This window comes from Haliotis cracherodii, unplaced genomic scaffold (assembly GCF_022045235.1).
Source record: "Haliotis cracherodii isolate W230 unplaced genomic scaffold, xgHalCrac1.p SCAF_6, whole genome shotgun sequence".
In the NCBI taxonomy this organism is placed as follows: domain Eukaryota; kingdom Metazoa; phylum Mollusca; class Gastropoda; order Lepetellida; family Haliotidae; genus Haliotis; species Haliotis cracherodii.
Window position 1 is genome coordinate 6,828,395 of NW_027266319.1, and position 13,614 is coordinate 6,842,008.

Here is a 13,614-nt window from a genome sequence, read left to right on the forward strand (position 1 = left end):
ATCTCCTTTCCGTGAAAAAGACTGAGAATGCTCGAAATCGACCTGTCGAACTGGTTTGATCGTTATGAAATAAAGACGGCGTTTGATAGTTATTGCATTGTGAATGTCGTAAAACGGCCAAAAACCGATATCGCTGCATGTTTGATAGTTATTGCAGTGTGAATGTCGTAAAACGCAAAAATCGATATCTCGGCATGTATAACACGAACAATTACGCTTGAAATCAATTGTTTTATTTTCACCCACGGCCCATATTCATTGTACAAAATCATTTGGAAACTCCCAGGAGCAATGGAAATTGTGTTTCCTTTCGGTACATTGCCCAGTAGGCGTGATTTCATCAAACCAGTTTCCAAAATAACCTTCCTGCCATTAGGGCAAATAATATATCGACAGTGAAGGTTAGTCGACATCGTTGTTGTTCGCTGTTGTTTCAGGTCATTATCGGTTGCATCGGCGTCTGTGTCCCGCCGTTGGTATTGGTCATCGTAGCAGGCATCATCGTCGTAGGCATCATTGTCGAAGGCATCATCGTTGACGGCATCATGGTTGACGGCATCATTGTCGTAAGCATCGTCGTAGCTCGACAACGTGGGTTGCTGTATGTATGCATGCCGTTCCCGTGATGTTCCTTCTCGCCATGACACTCCAGGCCGCTCATACAGGGACAGTGCCATTCGTGAAGGTTGGGGTTGAAGGGGTCGTGAACCATGGGGGGTTCGCAGAACTCCTTCTCCTGGCCCCGGGGGTAGCACATGCCAGTGGTGTGGACGGAGTCGAAGTCGAAGAGGAAGCGTTTGTGAAATAGGGGGTGAAGGCAGCATTCATCACTGCCACACTCACTGTCTGACTTGCACATTTGGTCAGCCTGAAAAAAACCCAAGTCAAAAACATTGAAACGTAAACAATGAACGAAAACAGTTTCTATAAGTTAGGCTCCGACTCAAGTGAAACAGACAGAAGAGAAATGCTTACAGACAGCTCCAGAAAACCTTTTCGCGAAGAACCGAAATGTTGCCTTTCACGCCCAAATAAACCGTCTCGACGATATTAAGACAGGTTATTCTCACGCATCGAGTTAAATTACATCTTCTATGTCGAGAGTTCTGTGTCTTTGGTGTTATTGACCCGGGTACGACGTAAGATAATCTTAACATAATGGGTGAGGTATGGGGAAATGGGGTTTATCGTCGTGTCCAAGATTATTGCACTTATATAGCGACGTGCATGCACGAATGGGTGTGGATGCTTGTACTATTTCGGACTTTATAGTTCTAGCCCACTGAGATACCATGCCGCAGTTTAACATGAATACCCAACTCAGACACAGTATACTGACTCCGAGCCGACCAGTCCTTGTTTTAGCCCCTTAATGCCAAGACAGGGTAACAACAAGTACCATCTTTTAACGTCGTTTGGTATGACGCGGCCGGGATCGAACCCTGGACCTTCCGCTCCCCGAAGCTCCACCACTACACCACGGAGGCGGTCTCTTAACATAATGAATGAGTGAATGAATGAATAGTGTTTCACGCCGCACCGTCAATCTTAACAGTTACGTCTCTTCGTATACATTAACTATTGTGGTATTATAATCTCAGATATATAATCTCCGTTAAATTCACCAAGTGCACGCAGTTTACGTGAAGGATTCTACAGATACTTTCATGTAATATATATTCACTGCTGGACAATATGTATCATTAAGTTTGAATCGCTTAAATCAATTGCTGGCAAATTCCTTTAATCTGGAAACCAAACAAAAACGACAAGACCATATTCTATGATCATATAGAACGCCAATGCAAGATAATACACTCGATTATCCTCCGAAACACCAAAATCCATTTTGCGTTAAAGGTAAAGTAGTAACTAAAAGAAAGACCTAAAAGCAGAATCCGTTGTACGATTCCGGGTCTATCAAAAGTATGTGTCAAGGAATCTCTATCAAATAGTGGTGACACCATGGCCAGGGCCCACTTGCACAAAACGATCTTAGCGCTAAGACTATTGTCAGCCTATGTTAAAGTATGGAAGTTAAGATCATCTTAGCGCTAAGATCGCTTTGTGCAAGTGGGCCCAGGTGTTCATAATCCCTTGTTCCACGATGTTGGTCAGTTTTTTAGTCTGCTCTACTGACATATTCTAATAACATGATTTTGATTAATGATTGAAGCAAGGAGTTTTTATATAAAGAGTACCTGGTGTTCAGTTTGAGAAGACTGAGAACGGATCGGACCATGCTACCCGATTCCCACCATGTGTAGACATGCGACTAGACCCGTGACTATCCGGGGTAGAATAGGTCTTCAGCAACCCATGCTTGCCATGCTTGTTCCAAAAGGCAAAAACGGGATCGGGTGGTCAGGCTCGCTGACTTGGTTGATGCATGTCATCGTATCCCAATTGCGTGGATCGATGCTCATGATGTCAATCACTGGATTGTCTGGTTCAGACTCTATTATTTACAGACCGCCGTCATATAGCTGGAATATTGCTGAGAGCGGCGTTAAACAACAAACAAACAAAGGTATGCGACTAAGCCCTACAAATCAGTAGAACATCAAGAAGGCATTTAAGAAATATTATTTAAACAAATATTTATAATGATATTAGACTTACCGCAGCCACATAGGCCAAGCACAGCGCGAACATGAAGATCTTGAACATCTTGCTAGGGTCTTGAGGTCTGTCGAAGTTGTTGGTGATGGCACAAGGTACCGTTGGTCTTTTATACCCATGGAATGAAGATGTTACTTAATACATAGGACCAGGCTCGACTGTTCACGGGATTGACCCCATCCTTCGTCACGTTTCACCTTTTACCCCAGAGATACGACATGCCTGTCCACCGTGTTATATGTCAGTCGGCATTTCAATAGTCCTGGAGGTTAAGATGGAGGTTAGTTATGCTGCAAGAACAAATGTTAACCAGCCTAAAACAATTTTATTTCTGAATGGGAATATATTTATTGTTTAACTTCTTAATTAAACTCTTGTCTTAACATGATTGTCGCACAATTTGCGGTCGCGTGGCCTTGTGGTTAAAGCGTTCGCTCGTCACGCCGAAGACCCGGGTTCGATTACGACATGGGCATTTTGGTGTCCCCCGCCGTGATATTGCTTGAATATTGCTAAAAGCGGCGCAAAATCAAACTCACTCACTCGCTCACTGTATTGTTAACATTATGATATATTTTCATGAGCAATCACTTTCTTGTACGCACAGCTAACGAATCAAGGGAATCAAATCGAAATAAATTCAATTGTGAGTAAAAGTCAAAATCGTGGTAAAACTTATAGGAATGCATCACTGAACAGCAGTGATGACACCCGGTGTTCGCGAAAAGGATAAGCATGTCCTGCCCTACCGGCAGCTACCGATACTCACACAAATTGCATACAAAAGTAAATGTTTGTTACTAAACGCCACACAGGAATACTCCTGCCATACGACTAAAACATCTTTTCGTTTAACGTGAAATGCACTGCATATCACTAATAGAGTCTATATATGAAATGAATCAAGTATATTTTTTAAGACGCCTTGAATTCCGACATTAAAGGGGTGGTCGTGTACCCTTGTAGTTTAAGCGTCCGCTCGTCACGGCGAAGACCCGGGTTCGATTCCCGACATGGGTACAATGTGTGAAGCCCATTTCTGGTGTCCCCGCCGTGATATTGCTGGAATATTGCTAAAAACGGCGTAAAATCAAACTCACTCACTCACTGTATTGTTAACATTATGATATATTTTCATGAGCCATCACTGTCTTGTACGCACAGCTCACGAATCAAGGGAATTAATATAAGCGACGCTGGCGACAGAGAGTGGCTGGATGGGTGCCCGCGCTCGGATAGCTCCTGAGAGGTATCGATTTGTACAATAAAAGCGAAAAATCATTTAGAATGCACAAAACATGTACATTACTACTCCATATTTATCACCTTAAATCAAAATGACCGCATACGTAAATAGATATACATTTAATATAATGTGAAACATATAAAGACTTAGTTATTTTATCGTAGTACAAAAATACCACATTGCGACTGGATTAACGTTCCTGAATACTCATACACTAGTTTTCACATTTGCTTTTTCAGTAAAGTTTTCCTATTTGTCAGTTGTGTTAAATCAGGACAAACGCTGACCCTCTAGACTGACGTCATTTGAAATACAAAACAAATAGTATTTGGTTGTATATATATATATATATATATATATATGGATATATTTAAATGTAATAAGAATTGCTGAAATGTCAAATGAGCTTTACGAAACCGCATAATATGTTTTTTAAAAAAAACATATTTCATATTTTCAGTTTTTGCTTGACATTCAGGAATATCTTTATCCGAGTAATAGGAATGCTTTTTGAAGGGTTTTTTCAGACTGTCGGTGTTATTGTGTTCTGTTTCTGTAAGGCTTTGACGTCATTACCGTTATTCTGCTAAACAGAGTAGTGTGAAATACACTCCGCACATCAGAAGACGTAAAGTGCAGAGACCACAGACCCATTCCTTAATAAATACATCGCCAGACAAAAGTAACTGAGTTATTGTTTTTATTAAATTTAATATTATATGTTTAAAGAAACACGTTACTCTCTTTTCCTTCGACAGTTTTAAGGATGCTACTGTTAAATTTTTCGCTGAAGATGATAAGGAAAGTTAAACAAATTCAACTACATGAATTCTTATTCTACCTAACAGTTTGTGTTCTCTGCTTATTTTAATTCAATATGACTAACATACAGCCTACAATGAAAAGAAATTGTGCGCGGCTTGCTGTCTCCTATCGCATACGCATAAAAAAGTTTGAAGCTATCCTGTTCTGACAAATGATTTATTTTGCATACAGTTGAACGATTGATTTATGTGTAAAACCACGTGGTAATTATCATCATAAATTTATTACTTCCCAGTTATTAATCGATTCATGTGATCATAGTTACATCTGAGTTGGAGCATTAATTGTATAACCATCGACCGTAGGCCTGCCTTCCCGTGTAGCGAGGCGGTGTGTGAGCCGTGGGAATAATTCCATCTGTGAGATAATCTCCGGGCTGTGCTGCTGTTTGTGTGACCCGTGTTACAACATATACACATTGATTTGGTCGTAGTCTGTGAGCATAATGTGGCGGTTGGGTAGCCTAGTGCTTCCAGCTTTCGCTCGTCACGAAAGTCCGGGTTCGAATTTCCGCATGGGTACAATGGGGAAGCCCATTTCTGGTGTCCCCGCCGTGATATTGCTGGTATATTGCTAAAAGCGGCGTAAAACCGTACTCACTCACTCACCCATGATATATTGCAACATTTATGCTGGTAGTGCGCTTTGCATTGACATAGTATGCACGTTACACAAGAGCACACATCATCAATTATTATGCCTCAAAGTCAGATTGACCAATCAGAGAGCAGAACTTCTGACCCCACATGAGCCCGTATAACGTCAGTAAAAATCAGAGATGGTTGATACCTACCTAATATGAGACCGAATACCGTCAGTAAAAATCCAAGATGATTGATACTGACCTGATATGAGACCGTATACCGTCAGTAACACCCACCTCACATATTTCACATGAAAATTCTGGTACAGAAATTCGTTATTCGACACTGATTTGTGTTTTCATATCATTAACTTTGATGAGTAATGACGTTCATGTTTTTTTATCACGTTCGTGACTTTAATAAGATTATATAAAGTTAAAATTATCAACAAATGTTTGGCCTCTGGGGTCTGAAGAGTAGTCTCCCTTTGACCCTTAACGTCTGAGGTTGTAAGTGTTAAGTTTTGTGTTTTAAGTTTCTACATGGCATGTGCGACAAAGATACCAAATAGTGTAAACTTTTCGGCATAATAAATTCGTTATGGTGTCTTTAGTTGCCTTATACGGTGTCATATTAGGTTAGCAGAAAAATATTGGGGTCTGCTAACCAAATATGACACAGTATACGGCAACTAAAGACACCATAACTGATAATATACTGCCGGGCAAAATGTGAGAAAAATATGAGCAAATATTACAAACGTTATCAAAACATTACGATGCTGAAAATAGTCGCCGAAACACTCCAAAGTTAAGGCCCAAAACACAACTATGATACCCGTATCAAATACATCACATTCGAATAACTATTTCTTGTTTGTTTCATTTCTAGTCACCATTAAACATGGGTGCATACTTTTGCCTGTCATTTGAAGTAACTTATAATAGAAGGCTGGTGTAACGACACATGGAAATAAGTCTCGTCTCACGGACTGAGTGAATTTCGTTTTACGTCACAGTCAGGCGAGATGTAAATAATCTAATCTGGATTAGATAAAAAAGTGGTTGATAGCATGAGTACTGTAAGGACATGATAAATGATAATCTGAACATTGATAACGAAAATAATCAATTCGTAAGGGAATGGTTGAACGCGAACTATGTGTGACGTTCCTTGAAGTTTACTGGGACTGAGCACGCACAGTAATCAATTACATGAAACAAGAGACTGCCTCAAGGTATAATTTATATCCCAAAATCGTTGAAGATAATGAAACTTAATCGATAATGACAGAAGTAAAATTTGAAGAAATCGACCCCTTGACCTTTGTTCTGGCATCAATACTGTCTGAAACAGGAAACACCGGCATTCGTTTGTCTCAAGTGAATCTAGATATGGCCTCATCCAAGCCATAATCTTGAATCATGGAAGCGGCTTGTCCGACGCAAATGAATAACATGCACTGAGTTGTATCGACATCCGTTTGATCAGCGCTCAAACTGGGGTATATGGTTGGAATCAGTGAATATCAAAAACCATGATCACAGGGATTAATATCTTTTTAGATAACTAACTTTCAATTGGCGATTTGACATTTACATCAAGACATAAATGCACAAACTCGATTCGACATGTCAGAACTAATGGTATTATATTTATTAATAGGACTTACACGAATGGGCCAGTACCATCACTTCTGATGGTACGAATAACAAGAAAATAGTTTGTTTGTTTGTTTGTTTAACCATGAACCCCGCAATATTCCTGCTATGTGACGGCGGTCTGGCAATAATCCAGTCTGGACCCGACAATCCAGTGATTGACATCACGAGCATCGAGCCACGGAATTGGGATACGGTGACATGCATCAACCAAGTCAGCGAGCCTGACCATCCGATCCCGTTAGTCGTCTCTCACGGCGAGCATAGCTGTCTCTCTCGGCAAGCATGTGTTGCTGAAGGCATGCATCATGGATAACCGCTTCCATCAGTGAACGAGGCTGGCCAGCATACTATATCACGAAGAATTGCGCGGGGAAGAGAGGGTTGTAATGTCGGGATTTGTCTCTTGCCCCACCTTAGACTCACGCATCAGCGGAGGGGAGCTGGGGTTCGCCTGCGTTTGGTGACATGTATTCAAGAAAAAATACATCTCTGTGACTCATGTCTGGCTAACAAACGCATAATTTGACCTTGTTTGTGTGCCAGTATACTTTGTATTTTAAATGCACCCCCACCACCCCCTTCACCATTTCACCCTACCCCACCGGAGTTGGTTTCACCAAAAGACGTGGAGAGAACGTACTTGTTGTTACCCTGTCTGGCGCTCGGCATTAAATGGCTAAAACAAGGACTGGTCGGATCGGAGTCAGTATACTGTGTCTGAGTGGGGTATTCATGATAAACTGCGGCATGGTATCTCAGTGTGCTAGCAGTATAAATCGGCATCAGTCGGGACTAGTACAAACAGCCACACACACGTGCATACACGTCGCTCTTTTAGTGCAATAATCTTGGACGCGACGTTAAACCCCATTTCACCTCACCTGCCAAGTAAGGTGCCCATTATACTGTTTGGGAAGTTTTAACCAATTCACCCCCATCTGCGCTTTCCACCGAATTTAACGGCCTCCTACGTGAAGGTCAAGTGTTATTTACTTACTGGAGCGTACAGCGCTGTTCGAAATGAAAGGCTCATACCGTGTTTTTATCTGTTTCCACACATTTAACATACTATTTTTATACTGATTTCAAGATGCGGTTAGGTATTGATGCTCTATACACAAATGACTTTTTGACTACGTAATATATTGCGCACAATGTGCAAAGTTGTGTCACTTGGTTGTGCATGAAACCACTGATCGTGGATACGAATCCCAGGTATTCACATGTTATGTTTCTATGTTTGTCGGCACGATGCCCTTGGTCGTCGGTTTCATCAAAGTGGTACACATCTTATACCTTCATCACTTCCGGCTTTCCAAGACAATCAAGCACCCCTGATATAACTGAAATATTTCCAAAGCTGCGTGAAACGAGACTACCTCACTGAGTCATGTAACAACCCGGGAAGATCAGGGTTAGAAAAGATCTTCAGCAACCCACGCTTGTCCTAAGAGGCGACAAACGGGATCGGGTGGTCAGGCTCGCTGACTTGGTTGATGCATATGTGTGGATCGACGCCCATGATGTCAATCACTGGATTGTCTTGTCAAGCCTCGATTGTTTTACAGACCGCTGTCATAGAGCTAGAATATTGCCAAGTGCGGCGTTAAACAACAAACAAATTCACACAACAACTATGTCTGAATAACATCAACTATTATATGGCTTCGTGTGGACCATTTAATGATTAATACATCAGGACCCCGTGACAATATGCTGCTGTTGCTGCTACTGATGAGGAGGAGGAAGAGGAGGAGGTGATGGTGACTATAGGTAAAATGAACTGGTACTGACTAGAAATAATAAATTCGATATATGATAGGCAATATTAATTTGAAGCCTCTCTCCATCTGCTTCGCATTGGTTATGTATGATAACACATAAATCAATATACATCACGCCAAAATAATTCTATGTCATCCAAGAACTTCCTGCCCGGAGTCTGGGGTGTCCGTGAAGCAGATGTCGACAGCTCAACTTCAGGTCGCCGGGGGAAATTACACCAAGGACGTCAGCCATGTTTACTTCACTTCGACGACATCCACCTACCTCATCGCTGTACATGCTTCGTAGACATGGACGTCCGACCCATCGCCGCTGGGGACGTTTCACTGAACGTCTGTAATTGCACCATGCTTATGTGCATAAGTAAATATCTCTAACATCTATACTGACTGATTGGTTTTGAATAGGTGTTAGATGACAAGCTCCAAAATGGATGGGGTTAATTCCTTCTCAAGACATATGAATACTTCATCAAAAGTCGGCGCTGAAACACTCTCTGCCGATGTATACAAGCAGAAACAGCTTATTCTATTTTGAATTACCATGTGACATCAGGCTTGTTTCCTGATCTTCATATAATAATCCCTAATGATGTCTAATGATCCTTATTGTCGGACTGAACTTTGGTTATCTCCACGTCGCACCTGGCGCATGCTTACAACGTTAATGATAAGGCGTATCTCCGCAACGTTGTATTAAATTCGGATCAAGAGCAAAAGTTTCGAAAGAATGTAACCATTGTAATAGACATTTCTATGACTATGATTGCCATATTATTTTGCACTGTGATTTGTCTGACAGACTTGGTTTTTTTTTTAATGTCTGATTCATAAACTTGATGTTGATGTAAATTTAAAACTAGATATGCTTGACGAGGATTATATGCTTTCATTGTTTCTCGGTGCAGATGTTCATGACTTGACTGACGAAATTGATTATGATACTTGGGATCACAAAATCTTCAGCAACCCATTTTTGTCGTAAGAGGCGCCTCAAGGGATCGGGTGGTCAGGCTGGATTGTCTAGTCAAGGCTCGATAACGTAAATACCGCCGTTATATAGCTCGAACTATTACTGCGTGTGACGTTGAACAACAAACACAAATTTGGCACAGTTTGCGACGCTGGCGGCGGAGAGGAGATTGATGGTGGGCCACGCTCGGAAAGTTTGACTCCTCGGAGTTTCTGTGGCTTCAGTCCTGTTCCACATGGAAACATGACTCACAAGTCTTTTGAGACATGTGACTTCATTCGATATTTGCCTGTGTTTGCCTCATTAAGCAGGGCGAGAGTTCCGGGTAGGATGAGAGGGTAATGTGAATGCTATCGAGCTGCTTACGTAGAGCAACGGCTGGCAGTACCAGCAGAAATGTAACACCTAGAAATCCATACATAATATTTTGACGTGTCTGGTTACATTTCGTGTCGCCACCTGGTAACATATTACGAGCTTCAAGCACGAACCATGTTATAAGTTATTACATAAGTGCACGACATAACATATATTAACTAGTGTCACTATGGAGATACTGGGTGAGGGTGCGGGGGCATGGGCGGATACAGCTTATTTGAAAAGGGGGTGTGGGGGTGTGTGGTGTGTGTGCTCAATTAAGATCTATTTATTGCCTTTGGTGGTAATTTATACAGAAATACAGATTGTAAAATCACGATAAAATGTGTAATACAAGCATGTTTCAACTTATTAATATTCAGTTTAGAAGAGCTGGATACATAGTTTGTAAAAAGCATGTGATTTTAATTTGGTAGAATGATTCTATATTTGTGATTGTTAGTGGCTGTACCTTCATAGGGGGTTGAAGTATCGTAAAAAAAATTGTCCCCCAGAGAGGGTGCGTAAGTCCCACTTCCTTCAAAGTATGTTTCATTTTCCGGGATTTTAATCAAAGAATATTTGTTAGACATGTTAAGCCAAAGTATTTAAAAATAAAAATCACCAGTAGCCAGAGGGATGGTGTAAATCCTGCTGGGGTACCATGCAGGAAGCAGATGTACCACCCGATCCCGTTAGTCGCCTTTTACGGCAAGCATGGCTTGTTGAAGACCTTCTAACCCGGATCTTCACGTAGAACAGTGCCTATCAGAGGTTGTTTTTGAATTTCCTACATGATGTCATACTTCCTTGTCGACTTTAATGACAGATCGGGCCAGTTACAGGATTACATTATAAATGACAACAATAAATTTCGAAAACATCGATATTCAGCTTATTACTTTGGTCTCCGAAGAAAAATGATGTTATGAACGCCTATGGGGGAAGATCATATTAATTTTTGTGGTACTTTTAGTGTGCAATTGCTAAATGGTAGATGCCCTGGAACTAACTTTGGATCATATACCTGTTTTAAAGTGAGTGAGTGAGTTAAGATTTAGCGTCACATCGGCAGTATTTCAGCCATATCGTGACGAGAAGTACATTAATAATACACATAATTATACGAAATAAAAACCTGTCGACGAAGGACAGTAGAATAACTAGAATATCACAGACTTGATTTAAAACTAGTTGTGAATAATAAAAACAGTAAGCATTAATGAACATCACAATATAAAAATGGGCTAGAAATCGTCAGCAACAGAAGGGAGATCACCATACTGGGGACCATGGGGACTTACAGTACTTTTGCTTCCTGCATGGACCCCGGCAGGATTTATATCATCCCTTCAGTCACTGGCGACAGTGAACCAGTTAAGCCTTAGATTAAAATAACGAAGATACTACGTTTAAAATCCTAGTGTGCTGAAAAATACTTCGAATGATTTGGGACTTACATACCCTCTTAGGGGGACAATAATTTTACACTACTTCAACCCCCCTCAAGGGTACAGCCACTAACAATCTAAGTTATGAATTTCGCACTACCAATTTTTAAAACAATACATTGAACACATCAAAATTTATGAACAAGTTCTATTTCCTTTAAAAAACATAATATTAAACGAGAATTAACATCATTAAAAAGGTCCTTAATTGTTTTTACATTGAAATATTTATCCCTTGTGATGGAAAAATCAACACAGTCAAGCAGGACATGCCTGACTGTGATTCTTTCATCACAAGGGATACAAAACGGAGGATCCTCACCTTTTAGTAAATATTCATGAGTATATCTGCTGTGGCCAATACGACATCGTCGCATAATGACCTCCTCAAATCTGGACTGACAGCCCAAGAAGGTATATCCGATATTTGGTTTAATTTCATGTAATTTATTGATACCTACTTGGGCGTCCCACTTCTGTTGCATAAGATCTCGGATGTAAGATCGAATAATGGGTTTAAAATCAGTGTATGGTATCAGAAGTGGTGTCACAGATTTGTTGAGCGCTGCTTTAGCAGCAGCATCGGCCATTGTGTTACCAATGATACCAACATGGCTTGGTAACCAACAAAAGACGATGTCATATTGGCCAGTAGCAAGATCATTAAATAACTCAAGAATTTGGATTAAAAGTGGATGTTTTGAAGACATATTTTTAATTGCCTGAAGGCATGAAAGAGAATCTGAAAACAGTATGAATTGTTTATGTTTAGATTGATTACTGACATATTTAAGTGCTGTAAAAATGGCGTTTGCTTCTGCAGTGAATATTGAACTGTTATCAGGTAAACGTGAAGAGATTGTTCTGGATCCAATGACAGTGGCACTAGCAACTGCGCCACCATCCTTGGATCCATCTGTAAATATAGATTTATAAGTGTCGTAAGTGTTTCTTAGTTGAAGGTATTCTTGTTGGTAAATTAATTGGTTAGTATCTGATTTCTTTAGTTTTGTTAATGTCAGGTCTACTTCTGGCTTTACCATTTGCCAAGGAGGAGATGAGAAAAGTTTAGTAGGAGCTATATCTTGAAGTTGAATATTCGAAGCTGATATTGCAGATTTTATTCTGATTCCGAGTGGAGGAGTAAGTGTTGATTTCTTATTGTAAAGATCCTCGTAGAGAGGATTGAAGATGCATTCAAAAGCTGGATTGGACTGATTAGAATATAATTTAGTGATGTATTGTAAAGATAATTTTAGTCGGCGTTGTTTAAGAGAAGGCTCATCTGCTTCTATATAAAGACTGTGAATGGGAGACGTTCTGAAGGCTCCAAGGCAAAGCCTCAGGCCTTGATGATGGATGGTATCGAGTTTTTGTAAATTACTTTTGCAGGCTCCACCATAGACGATGGAGCCATAATCAAGTTTTGAACGAATTAGTGACCTGTATAAGTGTAAGAGAGTTGTTTGATCCCCTCCCCACTTTGAATTAGAAACTACTTTCAATAAGTCGAGTGCCTTCAGGCATTTAGCTTTAAGGTATTTAATATGTGGAAGGAAAGTTAAGTGGTTATCAAAAATAAGTCCCAAGAACTTGGCCTCCTTAACAACTTTGATAGGAGTGCCATTCAGAAATAGTTCAGGGTCCTTATGTGGCTTATATTTTCTGCAGAAATGTATACAATTAGTTTTTGATTTGGAAAATTTAAATCCGTTTTCTAGACACCACTTGTTAATTTTATTGAGACATAATTGTAATTGCCTTTCTATTGTGTGCATATTTTTTCCACGGCAAGATAGATTAAAATCATCCACAAAAAGTGATCCATCAACTGAATCATTTAAAACTTTTGACAAACTGTTAATTTTTATACTAAATAAAGTGACAGACAAAATACTGCCTTGTGGGACACCCTGATCCTGATTATAATGATCAGACAGGGTAGAACCCACGCGGACTTGAAATTGCCTGTCTGTTAAAAATTGTGATATAAAATGAGGCAGACGGCCTCGTAATCCAAAATCATGAAGATCTTTTAAAATACCATGTTTCCATGTTGTATCGTATGCTTTTTCTAAATCGAAAAAGATCGATACAGCATGTTGTCT

General features: G+C 40.2%; 1 protein-coding gene across 1 annotated transcript; it reads right to left on the bottom strand.

Annotated features, from left to right (window-relative positions):
* Positions 1-433: 433 nt before the first annotated feature.
* LOC139444813 (toxin CSTX-20-like) lies at positions 434-2,670 on the bottom strand. Its single transcript, XM_071225777.1, has 2 exons — positions 2,623-2,670; positions 434-868 (listed from the first exon to the last, which is right to left on the bottom strand). The coding sequence occupies exons 1-2, from the start codon at positions 2,668-2,670 to the stop codon at positions 434-436; spliced, it is 483 nt and encodes a 160-aa protein (XP_071081878.1).
* Between the last annotated feature and the right edge of the window lie 10,944 nt (positions 2,671-13,614).

Coding starts and splice junctions, on each gene's coding strand:
- LOC139444813 (XM_071225777.1), bottom strand. CDS start 2,670: ATGTTCAAGATCTTCATGTTCGCGCTGTGCTTGGCCTATGTGGCTGCG. Junction 869..2,622: donor GCTTGGCCTATGTGGCTGCG/GTAAGTCTAATA, acceptor GGTTTTTTTCAG/GCTGACCAAATGTGCAAGTC.